The sequence below is a fragment of the Pagrus pagrus genome (assembly GCF_965226575.1).
Source record: "Pagrus pagrus genome assembly, chromosome: 8".
NCBI lineage: Eukaryota > Metazoa > Chordata > Actinopteri > Spariformes > Sparidae > Pagrus > Pagrus pagrus.
In genome coordinates, this window is record NC_140192.1 from 13,275,987 (window position 1) to 13,298,410 (window position 22,424).

The 22,424-nt window shown below is 41.5% G+C and overlaps 1 protein-coding gene across 2 annotated transcripts; it reads right to left on the bottom strand.

Moving 5' to 3' along the window:
- Positions 1 to 1,968: 1,968 nt before the first annotated feature.
- On the bottom strand, positions 1,969 to 20,598 carry scarb2a (scavenger receptor class B, member 2a). Of its 2 annotated transcripts, XM_084360101.1 has the most exons (13): positions 18,474 to 20,585; positions 13,642 to 13,799; positions 13,315 to 13,462; positions 12,839 to 13,033; positions 11,910 to 12,001; positions 11,058 to 11,177; positions 10,481 to 10,659; positions 8,733 to 8,851; positions 7,840 to 7,913; positions 7,661 to 7,712; positions 7,424 to 7,576; positions 6,188 to 6,235; positions 1,969 to 5,848 (listed from the first exon to the last, which is right to left on the bottom strand). In XM_084360101.1, exons 1-13 carry the CDS (start codon positions 18,594 to 18,596, stop codon positions 5,717 to 5,719), a joined length of 1,593 nt encoding a protein of 530 aa, XP_084216227.1. In that variant the 5' UTR covers positions 18,597 to 20,585; the 3' UTR covers positions 1,969 to 5,716. The 2 variants fall into 2 exon arrangements, with proteins under 2 accessions (XP_084216227.1, XP_084216228.1); XM_084360102.1 differs by lacking the exon at positions 6,188 to 6,235 and having other exon boundaries at positions 18,474 to 20,598.
- Between the last annotated feature and the right edge of the window lie 1,826 nt (positions 20,599 to 22,424).

Here is a 22,424-nt window from a genome sequence, read left to right on the forward strand (position 1 = left end):
TGTATTAAAGTTTATTCCGTCCTTTTTTTCGGTGTCTGAGCGAATACGTAAAGTGAATTATAAGCACTTAATGCAAGCTGAAGCAGAGACTGCGCACTTGTTGTTGTCGTAGGCCCTGAAATGTTCGTCTCAAGGGCAGGAATACATGATGTAGTTCTCAGAAGAGTTCAGACAGGGAGACTGTCCCGAGGCCACAAGTTAGAATAATGTACTGAAGGCTGCTGCTGCTGCGTACACATTTAAAGCCCTTGAGGATTTGTGGATTTATCTCTTTTACAGCTTGAGATGAATGACAGACACGTGTGACCTGCTCTGCTCCTGGAAAACCTGCCTGAGCTTGTTGCCATTCAGCTGCAGGTTTGACACGTGGGTGCTGCAGTAAAAACAGTCAAGTGTTTCTAAAAAGCGAGGGAAGAGTCAGAGCTTTTGGGCTACCTTGAATTTATTGAATGTTTATGGAAAAAAGTGAGTCCTGTAATAAAAAAAGGCCTTGTTCTTTAATCTTTGCGTGTTTCTGCAGTTCTTTACAGGAACTCTGCTTAATCAAGCAACTTTGCCCGAGCAGCAAGGCCTGTTACTGAATGCGTGGTCGTAGTTATTCAGCTATTTCTTCACCGAAAACCAACCGGGTTCAATCTCGTGTTCGAAGAAGGATTCAGATCATTAAAAATAAAAATTAATGAGTTTTAATAGCTAAATGTACTTAAAGTGTTAGAATTAAAAGTAAATATAGCCTCAGTGATCGGCTTATTTTTATATATATCTTAATTTGGTAAAAATAAAAAAAAAGATTAAACAAATTTGCATTCATTTTTTAACATTTTCATGAGCAAAAAAAAATATAATTGTACCTCTTTTTGTTGAAAATGTTTACAACCCAAGGGCCAATCAAACACTGCTGAAGAGCCAAAACCTTTTTTTGAATCACATGGTTTAATGTTTAACAATGTATTTTTATTTTATTTATTCATTTAATTGAAATATAAAAAAATCAAAAACTACAATATTTTCCTTCTAATTCCAATGGAGTAGTAGGAGTATGAAGTCAGATACAATTAAAAATACTTTTTACAGTTTTGTACTTACATACAGTACTTGTTTAAATGCATTAGTTCTCCTCCTGCTCTGTTCTGGTCGTGCTCACCTCTCCGCCTGCTGCAGAGTTTGTTTTCTGTCCACATGTCAAACTGTACTCATAACTCAATCATGACTTTAAAAGTAACTGAGTAGATTACATGGTGTTATGCATACTTTAGTATGAGTAAAATTAAAGACCTGTAAAAATCTTCATCAAAGCACAAGTACCGAAAAAAAAGGACTTAATTACAGTAATTTGAGTAGCTGTATTTAGTTACTTCCACCCCTGAGCAAATGTATTCAGTCACTTTCCTCCAGCTATTCACAGAAAAACTAAGTTATTCAACGTTTCACCCTCCACTAAATGCTTAGTCGAGCAGAAAATATGAATAGATGGGTAACTTGTTCCGCGTGTATGGCAGTAAGGAAAGGCGAAAGGCGAATGAAAATATTTTTTTAAGCAACTGAATAACAAAGTATGGGACATTTTGAAGTCTTTCAGAGTTAGTGGAGAAGACAAATACCACTCTGACGTTTGTAAGGGAATGACTGGGAGCAGCTGATTAGCTTAGCTTAGCATAAACACTGGAAACACTGGGAAACAGCTAGCCTTCCTGCTCAACTACAACCACCTCTGAAGTGAACTAATGAACAAGTTATATCTCATTTGTTTAATCCATCAAGTTAACACTCAGACCACCACATAAAACTGTCAACTCAGATAGATGGTTATCAGTTAAATAATTAGCAGTATTTAAAAATGTTAAACATGTAGTTTCTTATAATTTACACCAAAATATGCTGACAATGTAAGATTATCAGTTTTGTTCCCACAAACTGATTTATATTTATTTTTCTGACAGTTTATACAAAAGACAGAAGACGACGGCGTTGAACTTTGCACTTGACTGCAACTTTTATTTTTTTGCAAATACACTAGAAATGTTTACAAAAGCACTTTAGAAACATCTGTGCAGTGTAAATTATCAAAACTAAAAATAGATATTACTTTGAATTCATTTTGCACCTAACATGACAAGCAGGATTGTCATTTTCAGCAGCAAAACAAATTAGTATATCTCAAGAGGAAATGTCTGTTAGTGACTTCAGCAAATTAATGGGGAAAAAAATAATAAAAGGATGGTATGGCACTAGTGCTCATCCCTGAAGGAGGGCTTCATTCATCTAGATAGGTTACACAGCATCAATGCTTTATTTTACTCAGTCATCAAGATAATCAGCCTTCCAGTAAAAATCACTCCAGTTTGACAGAAATGGTGCATTGGCTCCACAAACACAAATTTACTCACATCATCTCATACTCGTCCAACACAAACAATCTTAAACCACTCATGAACACTCTTTACAGACACTTTACAGGGTTCTGGCAGCTCCCAGTGTGGCATACTGGTCCATCTTCTACACTTTTTTTTTTGTATTTTCAGTGTGAAAAACGTTGAAATGATCCCAAATGAAATGTGCTGAACTTTTTTTTAAAAACAAAATGGCTAAATCACACTACAGAAAAAAAAGGAAATACTTCTACACAAGTGAAACTAAAAAAAAAAGAAAAAAAAATATACATAAATATAGTGTGGCCCCTTACAAAACATCCACAATTTGTTTCATACAGTTATGTATTGCTTTGTTTTACATAATACTGAGATCTGCTCGCAAAGAGCATTGATTACTTCCGTTTGCTCTCGCACTTGACAAAAGAGCAATACCCATCAAACATGTGAATTTTTTCTTAGTTTTTTTTTCTTTTAGTTCGCCTTGATGTAAAAAAGGCGCATACACGCATCCGTTCACGCTCACACAACATTGCTGCAAATACTTGTAAGTAAGTGGTGGCACGCTTAAAAAAAAAAAAAAGAAGAAAAAAAGGTAGGCGGTGGTTTTTCGGCACGGCCGTTATCGCAGAGGAGAGTAAACACGGCGCTGGGGCAGATCTATGTAGGTTATCTTTGGTCAAGCAGGGACGAGCCAATGGGCTTGAATGATTGGACTCAAAGGTCAGTGTAGTAGAAGTCAGATGGTGGAGGAATGACGGCTCAGGTGTGTGTTTGAACTGACACACTTCCGACTCTTGGGATTAAGGTCTATCAAGTTCAAGTCAAGATCTTCTCTTAAGGTGGATGGAGTTTGCATGAGACGATGGTTGCTTGCATGTAGGTGGTAGTAAAAAGGCCTTTAGTGAATTGATTTAACTTTTAAAAATAAGGACTACTTTACTCTCCACCACAGTGATATTAATCCCAGTATCAGACTTCTGACACCAATCTTAGATGGTGCTGAAGCGGCTCGCCCTTTTTGTGCACCTCCAGCGAACTGTTACTAATCCTATAATAAAACCCCTATGGTACATGCGATATGGTCAGATCATCAGCTAATAGAGTGGTTAAATGTGATAACTTTACAAAAGTGTTGCTAGTGATAACTGTAACTGCTAATTCCAGTAAATGGCAGCAAGCTTTGGGCTTTGTATCTTGTGCTCAGGCGTCACAAAAGGTTTGGCGGCACAGAGACGAGCCTCTGTGGGCCAACCCGAAACGAGCACAATATGGTAAATACCACATATACAAGTACAAGTCCATAGGTTATGGCATTTTTTTAGCAGCAATAACAAATACAAAAGTATATCAAAAGAAGACACTCCATGTGCTGAAAAGCAAGTAACACAGAGACGTGGATGTCTGTTGTTCCTTCACAACAACATCATTCATAATAAACCAATACTAGTGAGGACAAACCATTGAAATGTTCTGAACGTTTGGACCACCTGCATTGAAATGAACAGGACAAGAAAAGAAAAAAAAAAACAATGACAATACACAGGGCACAATTTCCAGGCAAAGTGCAGGGAATTTTCCACGTTGACAGTGTTATGGCCTTAAATTCACATCCCGTTAGCGACTACCACTGGGTTTTTTTACATGTGACAAGTGCGGCGGACAGAAATGAAAACACCACACGGAACATAAGACAAACAGTGATTCAAGTGCTGTGTGCTGCGATTTTGCCTGAATGCCTACAGCTCCTTGGCAAAACTGAATGACTGCACAGCGGCGAGTGAGTGGCGCACAGGGCTCCCTCAAAACCCAATGATTCCACTTTTTTTTTTTTTTAATTCAAATATTCACGGCACTTGTCAGTGTCTTTAACAGATCAGCTGTAAATATATATAATAATAACAGGACAAAAAAACCTGGTAGCCTTGTGTGAGGACTGGTTTTAGCAATCCAAATTGTGCTTTCTCTAATAGGTAACAGTGTAGGCGTGCAGGAGCGGTCGACACCAGAGCAAAGTTAGTGTCTTTCAGCACACCTAGGAGGACTGCTTTGCTGGATTTTGGTCAGAGGTATCTCAACATTTCCCCTTTAAATATGTACAATAACGACAAAAAGAGATTTCCAGCTTATTTGAACAATGTATGAACATAAAGAACACACTGAACCGTTGTAAGGCAGAAAGCAGGTTCAAGTCTCCCTTGTAAGTATTGTTGGTGTTATTTTTTTTTTTTTTCATTTTGTTTTGAATGCGTGATGAAGCCTTAAAAAGGTGCAACTTTATCAAGCTACTGACTGCATTCCTAACAACTTCACAGCTAAAGAGTCATCACCTCAACTAACGATGACCTGGAAATGTAGCTGAGGTCTCTGGATATTTTTCTTAACTAGTGTTCTGGGAAAAAAAAAAAAAAAGGTAATGGTGACTAAAACGAAGAGGGGAAGGTCAAAATCACAAGTATTCCAGGTGTCACACTACACTGTGCCCGCATCAAGAAAAATAGTTGCCCATTGTCCATCAAAACAGGACACTGAAGTGTCAGATAAAGGTGCACACACATGTTCACTAACTGATACTGGAAGTGCGGTCTGCAGGTGTGTAGGTGCACTAATTCATCTTAGGAAAAAAGGCAAAAATGCTATAAATAGTTTGGCTCAGTCTGTTTTTTCTTATTTTTTGTCTTTACTAAAAAGGATATGCCGAGTTCAGTTTTGTTAGCAAAACCACTTTATCCTCCGAGTCCAGAAGCTCAGAGAGTTTTGTCCTATGGATTATGGGGCTTTTTTAAACTTGTTGGCTTAATTTTCTCCTCAGGCAACACTGACGGAGAGGAAAGAGCAAGAATACGACGGTGACAACACCCACTGTTGTTCAGGTGAATACTTAAGACTCTCTTTAAGCCATATTAGTCGGCAGAGTCGGCTCCGAACGTCATGCATCCGCGTACGGCGGCGACACCTATGCTACCGTGTTCCCTCAGTAGAATTACGGAAAAAAAGGCTTGTCCCGGCCGAGCCCATTCAGTGTCCCTTCATCTTTCGGGCCAACCGGGACGGAAATGGGGAATAGAGTGTGGGAGTTTGTGTTGCAGTACGGCAGGCAGTGAGGGCCATGCTCAGCAGGTAGAGTAGAGGAGGATAGACAGTCATAAGAGGGCTCAGTGAGAGGAGCAATGTCTTTGTTGACTAAACTTTTACCAGGGCTCGTGTCCCACACCTTTCCCATCCTCCCCAATCCCCCAAAATAAACCCATTCTGTATGTAAACCCCCACCCGTGGTAATGTAACACCCGTGTGCTGCTCCCTTAGCCCCCCTTCCTGAGCGCCACACTTGGGGAGGGGATCCTCGATCAACACTTCTGGGCCTCCACTGGAGACATGGCAATGTAGGAGCCGTTCCTCATTGGCTGGTTGGCTTGCGGTTCCGACGGCTCATCGGGTTTGTCGCTGACCTGTGTGTAGGCTGTGTCATCTTTCGCCGTCTGAGCGGGAAGAGTCAGGAGGAGAGAGGTTAGTACAAACCACTGAAGTGGCGAGACGTCAGAATGTTGTTTTTATACTTAACAGACGATAAAATGGGATTAAATGTTTTGACTGAAATGTCTGCAGTGAACCACATCAATCTAAATATGCACCAGTTATGAAAACAACCACCACACAAAACATTAACTTAAAAATGAAGAAACATTACACCGTGAGGTGAGAACTTATGAAGGAATATCATGTCCCATGAAGACAATTAAAAATGATAATCAGAAATGATGATAAATGATAATAAATTAAAGAGGAGAATAGCAAACAAGGCAAAAATTAAGACTTACAGTAAAAGAATGAAAAGCTTCAGTAAAATCAATACGTTTTACTTCGTTCTAAAACAGAAAAGGAAAAAAGGGGGGTTACAGAAAATTAAAATTAGAACATGGTTAATACAACATTTCTTCACATTGCAATTAAGCATGTTTTAACATTTTCTCAATTCTAAGATAAACTTGCATGTTAAAGAAATAGTTTGACATTTCGGAAAATACTTCTATCCGCTTTCTATCCGAGAGTTGGACGGGAAGAACAATAACACTCTCAGTTCTGTAAACTTAGTAAGAAGCTACAGTCAGTTATCTTATCTTATCTTAGCAAAGCATAGACTGGAAACCAGAGGAAACGGCTAGTTCAGCTCTGAGTTCAAATATCAGCACCTCTAAAGCTGTTGAATTCTGTTTATTTAATCTGTACAAAAAGTGTAAATTCATTCACTTCTGTTGCTGGCAAAACTAAACTAGCTAATCCCCACAGGCTCCAGTCAACTAAACTTGCTGTAGCTTCATATTTAACATACAAACACGAGTGGTGTCAATCTTCTCATCTAACGCTCAGGAAAAAAACGCGAATACTTCTCAAAATATCAAACTTTTCCTTTTTCATTTTGCGGGCCACTCTCCGCAATGAATAACCTGAACTACGATAATCCTTAATCTGTAATCTGAGGGCGGTGAGGCCAAGGTTCAGATCAACAATCCTGCACTGCTAGAGATAAGAGCCGAACATGCACTGTGCATACATACATTCACTCACAGGACTATTCTAGTTCAGCGCACTTTGCTAATCTAAAGTGCTACTCTAGTTCACAGCTACACTGAGCAGAAGGGAAACTAAGACGCTTCCTTCCGGGATACAAGGATTCGCCGACACATCAAAGATGCATCGACTGTTAGAAAACATTCAGCAAGACAAAAAAAATTCAAAAAAACAGTATTTGATCCAGAATTGAGGGAAACTGCTCATGCTGACTTTTGCTGCGCAGGGATCATGCAGTGTGTTAGTTAACATGCATGTAGCTTGGGGTTAAAACCTGCAGCAGCTCAGGAAACTGTTAACCATGCAAAGAAAAACAGTAAAACTCTTAAAAACGCTACAGCATATATTGTGGTATATTACTATATATGAGTCTAGTTCTCATTTACTCTGTGAGCTAATGTCAGTGGGTAGCACACATTTGTCAAACCAGGGTAACTGTGGATTAATACTACACTCTAGTCCACAACAACAGGGGCAGCTCATACCTTCTTCTGGCGATTTCGGCAGAACAAGACGACAAGCACCAACAGCAGGATGATACCCATGCCCACGATGAGCAGAGGGAAGTTTGACACAAGAGTCAAAATCAGGAGCATCGTCCTCATCTGGGATGCCGAATCGTCGTCAATAGTCGCCGTCTATAGTCGGGAGAGACGATTATTGATTTGTGTTTCACTTATGAGAACAGGTGTGTCTCGGACTGAACTGAAGGAAACGCTCACCTCATTGACGAACATGATGGGGAAAATGGTCTCGTTAATGAATTTGGTTTTGCTGCAGGGGAGAAAGAGAGAGAGGAGACACGGAGGTCAGGGAGGACATCTGGCTCAACATGTGGCCGAAATTGGGGCAGAGTGTTACAACAGCGAAGTGGGTCAGAGATCAACAAAGTTCAGCTTACGGGAAGCCTGGGATTCTCTTCAGGATGATATTGAGCTGAGCTCTCTTGCAGGCACGAATGGGAACACCTGTGGTCTAAATAAAACAAAAAGAAAACAGAGGTTTCAGTAAACTGCAGATTAGACTTTTTTCTTTCCTGCAGTTAACTGATCACTGTTATCTGCACATCAACCATACTGCTCAATAAAAATATGTCTTTTTCCCTCTCATGCCATATTCTATATCCATATTGCTGTCTTTACTTATTGTGTACTAAATTACATACAAGTATTTATGTTTTTGGTTTTGTTTCTGTGGTTTCATTTTCCTTTTTTCATTCTTTTATCTGTTGTGTTTTAAGACTATTAAAGTTCAACATGTCACTTGTTTTTTCTATCATCTCTTTATCCATTTCATAAAATTCCGCCTTGAGAAGTAACAATTTCCCAGTTGATTGTTTAATATGTACAGTCATTCAATGTGATGGCTTTTTTGGGGTTTTTTTTCTCCTTAGCATTTTTCTGCTTTATCCCCAGTAAAAAAAATGAATACTTTAAAAATGCTAGAGCTAAGAATATAATCAAATGTAAGCAGGTGAAGAACTAAGGTATGCACTTTTGCAATTAAGTATTATGAAAAGAAAAAAAAAAAATCTATAATAGCAATTGCGTTAGGCAGCACTACTATGTTGAAATAAATATTTCCCGAAGCCTTTTCTCTCAAATGACACTATCAAAATAATGCAGTAGAACCGTCAGCGCAAACAGAAACAAGAGGAGCCATTACTATGAGTCAAAACAACCATTCTAATCAAGATAAAAATGGTCATAAATATCATAAACCAACAGATCAAGGTTGAACACAGACTCTTTTCACATGACTGTAATCAGTTGGGATAATAAATATGAATCGTACCGGCTGCAGGTCCAGGTACGTCTCGTGCTCCTCCTTGTTTGGGCTGAGCCCCTCAACCGCGTTGATGTACTTCGGGTCCGCTTGATAAAAGTGGGGGAAAGACACGACGATGGGAGCACCTTGAAGGACAAACACATGAGTCAGTGAGTGTTTGCATCCTGAGATGACTCAGTTTAAACAACAACGGCTGAGAAAAGGTGAAAGAGGAAACGTGAGATAAGATAAAAAAATAGAAAAAACTATCTGGTATTTTGAAGAGCTAGAAGATATACAGGTATATATCTGCAGCTGATAATGCAGCAGATAGCATAAAGTGTGTGTTTCAGGTTGTGCTGTAATGATTAGCTCACACAGTCAAGGGCACTCCTGTAGTGCCTATAACAGCCTGTCCTTACCTGTCCTTAGATCATTCCTAAAAAGCTATATGTATGCAATATTTACATAACTTCTTCTTTTCTCTTTGAAATTCACTCCACAAATTCAAAGAGGTTCAGTTCAAAAAGGTCCAATTTAAATAACATGAATGTTGACTACGAAGGACACGTGGTAGGAAGGAACCTATACTTTCAGGGTTGGTTAACAGATTTTAAAATAGCATACTCCTTCGGTCAATGTACAATCAAATAAAAACATGAAATTCATCCTCAGCAACAGCAACAGCAAGATCAGCATAAACACATTCACAATGCTTTCTGCAATGCCTTTACATTAGAGCTGCAACTAGGCTGTACCACTCTTTCATTTTTTAACCACATGCCCCCTCTTTCTTTTTTAATTATTTGTAGTTTTTTATATTTTATTAATTAATTCATCAAATCAATTATACTTTCCTTAAGTTATATTTCATAATTCTGTTTCACATACTTCTTCAGGCTGCCAGTAATATATAATGCTGGGGGAGAAATGCTGACACCTTTACATATTTATGTTTTTGTGACCTAAAAGAAGCCACATCTAGTCATACTGAAACTAAAAATACTGGAATCAGGTTATAACCAGATTAAATTTTGTGTTCTGCACTGAATTACTTCATATGATGTTTGTGGCCAAAAATTATGGAGCTGTGACGATGTCTGAATGATTTTTTTTTTTCTGTGGTTTCACCCACACAGGCTGTTTCAGAATGACACCACTTGGCACATGACAACGGAGCTTGCTCTTGATTGGCTCTCCAACTAGCATCACATAAATCTGTCCAATCAGGCGTGTTTGCCTCATGTGAATCAGAGGAGCTGATGTAGACAGCCAATGAGGTTTTAGCACGGAAAGAGTTGAATAAGCACCAACCTTTGCCAACGCTGATTAATACACATATTGGTTTAGAAGTGTTTTCTTCCACTAAGACGCATATGTTGGAACAAATTAAAAAAGAAAAGTATTAATATAAACAAACAGCAGAGAAACGGTAGCAAAACTGATCCTGTATTCCATTGACGATCACCTTATCAGAGCAATCACACTCCACTCAATGACCACCATAAAATACTTCAATAGCCTCCACACACAGTCAGCACAGTTAATCATTGAACCGTGTATTGAGTAAAATCCAGCGTGCTCAAACAGAGGGAATGTCAGATACCAGGCAGGGGACACGGTCGCTGAGTGAAAGGACATTTTTGGGGGGTAAAAAAAAAAAAAAGAGGAAGGGGGGGGTTGGGGCTGTGCCACGGGGCTGGTTTGGGGCCATCAAAAGGAAGTGGGTCAGACTCTGTGGCAACAGAAGAGAGGGAAATGGGGCATTTGCTTACCTTCTCGACAAACGCTGACTTTAAGCACCCCGGTGCCGAGACAGTCTCCAGCTGGCACACAGAAGCCCGCGTTAGTGGGGTTGTCTTTGGGGCTCATGAGGACGTCACTGGGAGGTGCGAAGCGGAAAGCCTGGATGCCTTTGACCTCCACGTCTTTCACATAGGCCAGATGGATAGACCTAAGGAAAGAAAACAAGCAGAGAGCCTGATTAAAGTCAGAACTATCTATTGTTAAGAAGCTGTCAACAAAGAGCTATCAAGAGGAAGAAAATCACAGGCAATCAGAACTACAAAAGTAAACAGGTGACATCACTTCCTGTATAATCATTGCTTAAAGCCTCCCAAGTATGTCCAGGTCACACTCTTTGACATTCCCACGTGTGTTTTACCTTTATCAGAAGCCTTATCAGAAGTTGTAAGAACTACAATCTCCTTATCAGCGGATTTTTAAGCATATTGTGTACGACTCAGCTGTAATTTCCTGACAAGCTAACGAGTCACTGGGAGTTCTCGACCCCGCCTTGCCGGGATGCTTTGACTGTAAACATTTAAAGCCACATAAGCAACACATGCATACCTGCAGAGATCAGCAGCGAAGATGTAGAGCAGCTCATTCCTGTTTATCAGAGGGTGGAAGACGGCGCCATCTGTACCGTTGATCATGTTGCTCTGATTGGAAGACCACCACGACATTTCCCTGTTGATTAACAAAAATAAAAAGGTCGTATTAGTGGTTATTTTCATTTTATGCTGTTTTATACCTCTACGCCACTACATTTACTTGTCATCTACAGCTACTAATTCCTGTTTCACCATGAAGAAAGACATCCAGTTCATAAAATACACATTGTTAAAGATTAAAACAGGAGTAGCTGTTGATTCAGTTTAATTATTATTTTATTTATTACCATATTAAATGAACTGAATAACTGACTAAACGCCACAGCTCTAGTTAGCAGTTCCAAAGCGTGATTTCTTTTTTATTCAACAAATATTGGATAAATGAATCCCTTTTAGCCTCAAAGTCCAAAAAAATACAATACAATTTTGTGCAGAAGAAATTCTTTTTTGTTATTTTGCACCAAATTAACCATCAGTCAGTTTTGAAGGGGCTTGACGGGTAGTTTAAACTCTTTTTTCCACTTTTGGTACTTTAATTTAAGTTAGGGATCTGAATACTTCTTCCACTCCTGAAATACACATGCTGGGTACACTCAAAGTACAAAGTCACTTTGGATATCCAAACATTCATTTTGCAATCGCGTTCTCCCTCAAACTAGGGAGCAAAGGCTTTCTCCTCTGGACTTTACAATACAGGTTGTATAACAAGGTAAATATGATCCTATGTGATACTCGTGACATAACTATGGAAGTGGAAACCATGTGCTGAGAAATGTTTCCTGTCATCGAGGAAAAGATCGGTCCTTACCTCAGGCCGTTCCACGTGTCGATCTTGCCAAAATCCATGTAGTTCTCCTCACCGGTGTGGAACACAAACTCTCCTTCATGGGTGCCATTTTTCTGTGGAAAACAAGACGAGACAAGAGGTTCAGACAAAGCCGCTGTGAACGGACGACTGTCGAGGATACTGCGGGGAGGCACTGAGTCAGAAACAGTGTTTATGTTTGTTAACAAAGGACCATGGGAGTTGTGAAAGAAATACTGCTTTGTGTCGGTCATTGGCATGCCCCCTTGTTGTTTTCTAACCAGACTCCTACACCATAAGGCAGTAATAGGGGATTGAAAATGTATATTTTAGAGAGCATTCTTTATTTTTCACGACTGCAACTAACAAGCAGTTTCATTGTTGATAAATCTGCCAATTATTGTGTAGAATAATCACATTATGTCTTTGTCTGTAGAATATCATTACCTAGTGGAACCAGCCTGTTTTCTACTTTTACTTCCTACATTCATTCGTCTTCAAATTGCTTGTTTTTGTCCCACTAACCATCCAAATCATATATATTACACAGATATGTATTAGACCAATGAAAAGCACCTTACTCCAAATGGATTTTTTGACTTAATTGCTTAAAAAAGTTCCCCAAGAGCTTATTTCCCTTTCATCAGCTGATCAATTAATCGACTCATAGCTCTATTTCAGTGACTAAAAATGTTGCACTCATCATCACAAGTCTGGTGTTGTGACCAAGATGCCTACGTTGCTCTATAAACAGGAAGTACAAACATCTTCAATCAGCACACGGCCAGTCTCACTTCTCTTACGCAACCACGGACGTTCCCACTCGTCTGTTGGGTTAGTAACCCCTAACGACCAACACGCAAGAGCTTTCTTAAGGTTTTAGCCCTATAATATCATCAAGCTTGAGTCATCATGAACACCATCGTGCTTACCTTCCACATCAGCCCGAAATGATCGTCCACTTCGGGTTTCATGCTATGGATCTTTGAGAGAAGAGGGTCTTTGAAGCCCCACAGAACTTCATGGACGGTTTTGGTCATGAACACCTCGATGCCCAGGGAGTTCATGTACATGGAAACTACAGTTCGCAGGATAAAGGAGTAGGAGTTCAGCTCGTTCATCACCGCCTGAGGACAAAAGACAATGCGAGTCAAAAAAAAAAAAAAAAAAAAAAAAAGACAAAGGCGAAAGACACAATTCAATTCACGTTTGCAATACATGATGGCTTGTTTGTCTTGGCCTCATGTGACCAAAGACTGTATGTTCAGGATATCAAAATGTCACAACAAAACTAAGAGGACAATGGCCTGAGCAAAAAACAACACACATGCCAATCAAATGACTCCCTAAACTAGCAGCTGCAGGTCATAATAACACACATTTATCCTGTCCAGACACCATGTCTTACCACAAATGGGATGTTGACAGTCCTGATGATGTCAACCTCAGGGTCACCGGCTGACTTCTCGGGCACAAACACAAAGGTTTTGGGGTTCAGGGCGTAAATCTTGGTGCCGTTCTCCAAGAAAGTCACGTTTTCCCGTGGCCTGTATTCCCTGGTGTGGAAAGGACATTGGTCAGTCGGTCCAGATGTCTTTTGTTTTGATTTCACACTGCACTAACAAAGTGTTTCCAGATGGACAAGATGCGAGATAGCCTTCCTTAAAGAGGACTTTAACAAACATGACTTAAATGATAGGCAGTTTCCTTTGCCCATCACTACTTGTTAACCTACCTGTAAGTATAGGGTCCGATCTGTTTAACAGCTGCCTTCCCGCCTGCCAGGAACACCTCTGGATTGGTCACATTGAAGAAGTAATACTCCATATAAACAGGTGGAGGTGGATTCTTCCATCCCTCAAACACTTGGCTCTTCTCTGTCAAAGTAATTTCCTATCGACAAAACAAGAAAATACAAAATCAGATTGAGGAAAAATGGCAAAAAAATCTCTTGTAATTTATACGTCAAAAGTGCCAAATGTGAGTTCTTCCACTCAAAGCTCTTGTTATGAATGAGTGCCTTCTGAGAGCACACAAGGCACTTTTCTGCGAGAAGCTGGTGCCGGGCCAAGACCTCGAAACCCAGAGGGAGGCAGAGAAAAATCTGTCATGGCTGAAAAAAGCATCAGGACAGGCAGAAAATCTTCTGCACCCTGTCCCTGACCTCTGCAAGCCTAGGCAAGAATCTGACTGTAGGCTATCGTCAGCCCACACAACCCAGAAATGTGTTGCAGTAATAAAGACACTATAGCATCGCTGCAGCATAAGCGATCCAACTCCATGCAGGATGTCAGGTGAGTTTTTGTATTCAAACCATGCAAGCTACAGCAACCATGAAGAGTAGAGGATGGCTGCGATTTCACAGATGTGCTGAAAGTGATCATGTGAAGGGGAAAAAAAAGTGTGGGACAAGCCTGATCGCACATGTCTGAGCATGGGCAACAGTAACCTTTACACAGACTATTAACTGTATAAGACAACAACCAGTGTGGTGTGACTCAGGAAAAATAAGCTCACTTTTTCCTTTCCTTGAAGATTTTTTTGAAGTTTGGAAAGGAGAGATGACTTGTGTGTTTGTCATGTCGAGTTCCTGAAAACCCTCTTTCCCCTGAGTAGAGCGAGGTGCACTTGAGAGAGGCTTTACATCGTCCTTACATTGCCGTTGAGAAAATACAGCTTAGGGTGTGGCTGGCACTTCCTGTTTGGGTTACAACTTCCGATCTTCAAATGTGTTTTGCGCTATAGAATTGTTTTCCTGGGTTTGTTGCATTTTGCTGCATGTTGCTGCATGTTAGATCTAAAGAGGAGTCGACTAAAATACCTGCTTTGATAGCCCTCATAAAAAAAAAAGGTGAGCTGGATCAACTAACTGAGAGAAAACGTAAGACTCAAACATTCTGCAGCCAAGGAAAAAAGGCTTAACTGGGTGGTTAGGGCTGCAAATAAAGATAATTTCATTGTCAGTTAAGCTGCTGACTATTTTCTTCAGTAGTCTTTTGTGGTTTAGTCTGTAAAATGCCAAAAAATACAAAAAAACCCCCGTCCAAAACCTGTTTACAAATACACTTTCCCCAAATATGAATTAAATAATGAACTGTTGCCGCTTTAGTAAGGGTTGCTCTCGTCTTCATGAGCATATAGTGGCCTTTACGCGTCTTCTTTTTAGTTCTTCTAATCGAGAATTACAAATGCTGCATCGCCCAATCTTTAATAATCAGTCAACGTCACAGCTACTCAGATTCAAAAATTGTCTGCAGGATCGGAGAAGACACACTTAAAATGAACTTGAGGTATTTAAGCATTGAGATCCTCCTGAGTCTCGATCTTTTTCTAGCTTAATTAAGAAGTGAAGTGAAAATAGGTGATGCAGTGAAAGCGTATGACTATAATGACCCAGCCTCACCCCAAACCAACAGTACTGACCTAATTTGAGAAAGCAAAATGCAAACTGTCACTTTTGAAACAGGCTTCTGCCTCGTCTGGCCTTTCTCCTGCGGCGTTTGACGGACTGAGTGACTGTGGCCTACATCTCTGTGTTTGCCAACCTTGAGCAAAGGTCTTTCAAAAGGCCTTCGTCGAAGTTATATGACCATCATGCTGTCATCATTTATCTGCCAGAAAAACCCTCAGCTATCGCCGAGAAAACCAAGTGAGGGACAAAGTGGAGAGGTTTGTCAGTGTTACCAAAATACAGGTTGAATGAGTTTGAAAGACTCAAACTAAACACTATAGGCAGTTTGAACCGGGCCTTAGTCAAACAACTTCAGGCGAAGCTCAGTTAGGTGTGGCGTGACAAGATCCTGCTTGGAACAGCGTATGGAAAACAATTAAAAGGCAATAAAATAATTAAAACCAGAGAAGTTTGTCAACTGCCTCCTCCTTTGCGTCACTGGCACATTTTAAACCAGTACACACCAGCATGACCTTGTTCTTGACTTCTTTAAGCTCAATCAGTCAAACTACCTTGAAAAGTCTCCTCTCCCGAACAGGGCTGGGAGGAGTTGCACGAGTGGGTGTTTTTCTTCTAAGCTTCCCTGTCTGAGCACGACGACTTCTGATAGGCTGAGGCAGGAACAACAACAAGGCACTACGAAGTCGCTCACAGGCAAAAATCATGCCCTCCAGGCCAAGAAGTCTGTCAAATTCCTTGCGTGGCTTATACGCTTGCCTCACTCCACACCCAGCTGAGCAGACATAAAGAGTCTGTGTCCTGGAGGAATCTTTCGACTTGTCCCAAAACAACTAGGCTACATCATTATAACACAGCCACGGTCGGACATCAGATTAGGTAGATTTTTTGGAGTCGATTCAGCATGTCTGTACCCGCCTAATTCAATGGGAAGACTGTGGCCAAAGAGGATTAGCTATGCTGTCATTTCATGTAATCGCCAGCCACATCAGAATTATGTCCCCCCGTTGATGAACTTTAACTGACTCTTTTAATTTGGATCCCCTGGGATGCTGCCGGGATTGGGAATGAGAGACAAATGAGAGTCGGACCTAAATTTAACTCCAGGGGGGGGAAACCGTGTCAGTGAGGGAGCTGTTTGCCAGTCCCCTACTTGGTAAAATAGCGTGTTGAGATTTTCCTGGCTTTTTCCTCTTCTTAAGTAGAGGGAGGGAGCAGACTTGGTTAAGAAGAAGAAAAAGAGAGGTTTTTAAAAGTAGTTGCACACAGCATACAACACAGTGATTCATGCCGGTAAGAGGAATGTGAGGTATTTAAACGGGGCTGCAGGGTGGGATAGGGTGTCAGCTGCTACCCACCCCCCCAACCACACCCCATCAGGTTGTCACCCCATCAGCCCTAAAATACAGTAACAAGCAGACAATTGTAATTTCAACACTAATGGCCCACGAGTCGTCAGAAATATACATGCGTCACTGCAGAAGTCCACTGATCAAACCACATTTCAAGTCGTGGTCATTTTTGTGAGCATTTTTAATTAAACTAAGGTCAGAAATAAATGTTTAAAAGCTGCACTATGTAGTTTTGGGGACGAACGTTTAATCAGAAGAGAAAGATCTTCATTGAACTTTTTTTTTTAAAAAAATACGTGAACAAACTCAATTAATGTACTCTTTGTTTTTATGCCTGAATAAGTTGAATCAACAAACTGACCTTAAAAAGGACAACGGTTTTACTGTGTTTATATGTGGCGGACCCTGCCACCTTTCTAGCTTCAAGCAGTGTTCTGGGGACCTTATTTTCCTCTGAGAACATCTTGTATCATTTGTATTTGTATTAACACCTGATTAATATTATAAATATAAAACATTTGAGTCTGAATTTCTTCTCCAAAACTACATAGTGCCCCTTTAACTTGACTGTATTTCATAAAACAATACAAAAAAAAAGTTAAGTAAAGAGTATTGGTTATGTTACTCATGCAGAACTCATCTCAAGACAGCCTTTATTGATTTGTGAAGCAGCAAAGACCCAAAACAGACCAGTGTTGCAATTTAACATAAGAGCATCAGCGGGGTTCGGGGGGAATTCCTGTTCATAGCCTGCATCTGCATTAACAGGACTTCCACCTTAACTTCCCGGCCGTTTAACTCTTGAAACAGCTTTTAAAATCAGCATTTCTCTTTTAACACACAGAAGAATGCGTCAGTCTCGTTTACACAAGTTGGATGCTTGAATGCCACAAAGGTGGATGACTGTCACACCATCATGTAAAACTTGCCACAGCTCCATCACTGGAAGTCAGGGGACTCTTGTCCACTCACCCAGGCTCCCTTCCCCCATTCCTCAAGACCCGACCACCTCCCCCCTGCCCACCATGTCAGTCACTGGCTAAGACTTCTACTATTACTACTACTGCCCACCCGTCTCTGTACACCCAACCATCAAGAAGTCAATATATTAAGCCTGCACCGACAGAAAATGTGTCACCAGGTCATGCGCACAGTGCTGCTTATCAAAATCCTACAGTATGAGCCAGGACAAATCACATATCATGCCTTTATCTCATTTTTCAATTCACCCAGAGCCTGATTGAGTCATGTGATGGCTGTCTGATTCATATAAAATGCTGCACATCCGTAAAGGAATGTTAAAAGGTGTGTCAAAGGAGTAAAAACACACGATGAAATGAGGCACGGTCACGATAAAGTCACACAATCATTATTCCCCTTGGGGGAGTTGCAGGGGGTTTCTACCTACAGTGCAGCGAAGCGTTGCTCAGCCCTGTGTGTAATGTTAAAACACACGCTGGTGTTACTCATGTGTCCTAATGCAAGCTGCACAACCATGTAACGGGACTTACACGCTGCCCGATCCTCGGATCATGCGGATTCGTGGAGGGGTGGAAAAGCTCGGCTGGAGCTGGAGGGTGCAGAATGTGGGGCAGAACATGAAACAAATGGGTCAGAACAAGACATTATAACACAAAACAGCGCCGGGTGATCCTGTGACCCTCTTGCGCGTACTGCCGGCGAAATGATGCTGAATGCGGATGACCGGCCGCTGCAGATGAAACGTTTAAACCCCTCATGTGTGACAGATGGGAGAGAAATGTGACAGGAGAAGGGGAGATTTAACGCGAAGATGACTCAACTCACCTTTTTTAGCCGGCTGTGAATCATTGTTTGGAAGACTTGAGCCACGACCAGGGCGATCCCCACTATCAGGAGGTGAGCGCACACGATACCGGTGGCGTAAATGGCACAGGACCTCCGAGTCATGATGCCGGATGGCGGATGTGTTGTCCTCTCGGTGTTTGATAAAACTTCACTGAAGTCGATGATAAGTCCCCTCACTCACACACACACACACAAAACGATCTCTTGATAGCGAAGGTGTGTTGGGTCGTGAAACCTCCGGAGGATCCGCTGCGGGGTTTAAACTTCTCTCTTCGCCGCCCTGGAGTGCTCTCTCTCCGGGTACAAGAAGAAAAATAGAAAACACACAGCGAGTGTATATATATCTATAAAAAAAATTGAAATGTTGGCACCTTCTCGTCCAAAACACACGGGATACACTAGAGGAGAGGGAAGGACTGCGCTGCTCGGAGGCGGTGGTGAAGTGAAACAGCAGCTCTCAGCACATCGGGTCGTAGAAGAAGAGCTGTCCACCTCCTCCCCTTCCTCTACGCATTAATGAAGTCGGTCAGGCGAAAAGCGTCGTTTTGGGGAGGCTGCATGGGCGGTGGGTGTGTGGAAAAGCGAGTGGAAAAGCATTGATGGAGCTTTGCTTACACGGCTGATGGCTGATGTCACCGTTTCAAACACAATTATTATTATTTTAAACCTAAAACAAACATATTTTACGCTAATTCCCATTTTTACGCGCCTTCACGCACGTTTATTTGTATTTTTACGACCTTCAAGTGCCTCATTTTGAGTTTGACACTGATGCTTGCCTGGAGTGTGATCGTATTTTGAACTTCCTGGCTTGTTCGAGCTTGTAACTCAACATGTCAGGATTATGAATGAAGTGCCAGGAGTGTGCTCATCTACACGGGCGCGCTTGGGGGTTGTAGTTTGTAGCAGCTCTCTTAATGAGCTTACCGGGGCTGTGTGGATGCTCGTGTTCGAGGGGAGATTCATTTTTTCTCACATTACATTATAAACTTTCACATCGTCTGCATCTCTCGCTCCACCACACAGGACATGTGAAGGAGGAGGACATCCGCCACGTTTTATAAGGGACGCCGCGATCTCACCACTTCGCGTCTCCTTAAATAAGCTCAGCGTGGACATGAATAATGTGCCATTCAGGCGACCAACGATCATTGACGCGAGCTCTTTGTCCGGCCACACGGCACGCTCATTGGCTACCGGCCTCCCGGACCACCATCTCAAGACCACCCCCTCGGCGCTCTGATTGGTCAGACCCTGGCGAGTGCGATGTTGAATTTGATCGACTGATTTCGGGGCGGGGCTCCTATAAAGGAGGAACCGGCGGCGTGATGCTGTGCGCCGACAGAAAGTGGATGCTGAGAGGCTGCAGCGGGACCCGCTAGAGCCACAAGAAGATGTTTCAGTGGAACAACAGAGGGAAAAGTGGATGATATATGGTCTGCATTATGGTCATCACCAGGCACACGACCGCTAAATGTTGACATACATGAATTATATACACAGGAGCGTGCAGAGTCCTCTCACAACATTGCATTTAACCTTGAGACAAGGTGTTGAGAGAGATTTAAATCAGTGGATGCAACCTACTCTGCAGAGGAGAGTCTTGTTGGAGTTAGTTAAAAACAGGATCGCCTGATTGTCCTTTTTTCCCGTCGTGAACTTTTATTGTTGAGTATCTGCCAATTACATCTGCTTTTGTTTATGTCTTCTTTCATATTACAGCTGGACAGCACACTGACACCACAGTCACATTTCATCAAAGGCCCTGACGACCTGTTTTCTCAGCTTTTTCGGATGAGCAGCACCGCCTTACTAACAGAAAATCTTCATCATTTTGGTTAAATTATACAAGATTTTCTGTATGTTTTGTCTTGTCCGAGCTTTTGTCACTGGTTGGAGAGAGGTGATGTCATTCAGGCCTTCTTGTCGGCTGCGTAAGGGAACGTTTAAAGAAAAAATGTGATGACTTGTGGGGATGTTTGCTAATTTTGCCCTGGGCGATCAAATCTGATCAAATCACACCCGCACCACCCTGATCGAACAAATTGGCTGATTTAAACTATTATTGGATAACAACCAGGGCTATTTATTCCCTATGTAGTATAGACTTGGGGCCTTTTATATATCTGTACCCATGCCCATTAATAATCTGTCCATGTGCAGCAATCATGTGCACATGCAAAGTTCGAACATGGACTCTGAGTCATGCTGCCATGCACACGTGTTACAATCTCAGTATATACTTCATTGGTAACAGAGATGGTGTAAATTCAGTGACATTAACTTTGCAGCTACACTAAAAAAAAATCAACGTGTTTCAGCACAGCAAACACAGATATAGCAGCCAATTGCAGCTATGCAGCATTTGGCTGCTATAGTCGGACACAGTTCTCAGAGGTTTGGTCCAGTGAACATTGATTTTTGATCAAATTTAGCTGTGTTCATTTCTTCACTGTGATTCGGTCCGAGCAGCAGCAGGAACGCTTGTGCAGTGATATGATTGCGTCGCGATAGAAAACCAGGGATACTGTGGCACGTCTCCTGGTAACAGTGGATGAGATGGTAAGAAATCGAGACACAACTGCAAGCACACGATCAGAAACCTCAATACTGTTGTGATCATGTAAACAGGGATATGAATAACCAGGTGTTTCTTGTTGCATGTAAACACCGTATCCCAAATATGATTCAAAATACAGGATAAGGCTCAAAACATGAATAGTAATTCACACAGAAACCCGGTCATTGGTAATGAATGTCTGAATGGGATCAAAAACTAGTGCTGCACCAACGGGCTTGTAACAGTTGAAGAAGCAGTGAAAAATTAACTTGAACGTCAACTGGTGCGGTCCAATTCATGCTGAAGTTAATGTTTCACATTTTTAAAGGAAGCTCATGAATGCGCCTTCAGAATTTGGGTCGAAATACGATCGCATTTCAATGTCACCAAAGGTCAAAGGTGACATTTTTCCGGGCTTCTGTGATACCTTTGAATGCTGTGGCACTCGAAACATCTAACCAGGGTGTGAGGCTGAAACGGGACACCACCGCCGTCCTTATTTACAGAAAACACCATGCTGCTTATCTGAAGAGCATGCGTTTACCCAGAATTCTAGTGGACAAGATGCCAGTTCAGATACCAGGTCACCTAATGAGACGAGAAGGTTGGCTGAACCAGTGATTCTCACATTCACCCGGCTCATTGACTGGGATTTATTTGGTCTCTGGGTGGCAAACATGCTAGCATACGTCCTGCTTTAAAATACATTCTGTGCAGTAATGGATGGACTGAAAGGTTAGTACGGTCATGCAGTCGCCTCTTTCATAACCCATTCATGAATAAAGTAGGACAAAAGACTACCAATTGTCCTCGGGAAGGGATATACATCATATTGTTTGAGGCTGCTTGCTGGAAGGAACTGCCTGGGCTGGACTCTTAACATTAATGTAATTGAGTGTTACCGCATTGTGCTAAGTCTCATTGCAGTCCCAGAGGATGGGGGGCTGTAGGAGGGGGGCGGCATCTGTTCAAACAAGAGAAGTAAAAAATGTTAAAGAAAATCATCAGGGGGGAAGGATAACAGTCAAGTAATGCAGCAACATTGTTTCTGCCAAAAGAAAGGGTGGGAGGGTGAAGAGGGGTAAAACAGTTCAACCTTTGTAATGGTTTCTTTTTATGTTTGGTCAGCAGAGCGACACTGATTTTTTTTTTCTTCTGTTTTTGGACTCGTTGGACGCTAAGACACCCAGCTTTGAAGGCACACACAAAGCTATTTGGTGACTCGAGAATGTTTTTTATGCGAATATCTCATCATAAAAGGGGTTCATGTTGAGAATAAAGCGAGCATTCATACGTACCACAACAAGGAGACTTTTATCTAGAGGCGAAATAATTTTGGACAAGTTCTTCGAAATGGTGTCTGTCATCCC

Coding starts and splice junctions, on each gene's coding strand:
- scarb2a (XM_084360101.1), bottom strand. CDS start 18,596: ATGACTCGGAGGTCCTGTGCCATTTACGCCACCGGTATCGTGTGCGCT. Junction 12,002..12,838: donor ATTTCGGGCTGATGTGGAAG/GTAAGCACGATG, acceptor TGTTTTCCACAG/AAAAATGGCACCCATGAAGG. Junction 10,660..11,057: donor TTCGCTGCTGATCTCTGCAG/GTATGCATGTGT, acceptor TTCTTTCCTTAG/GTCTATCCATCTGGCCTATG.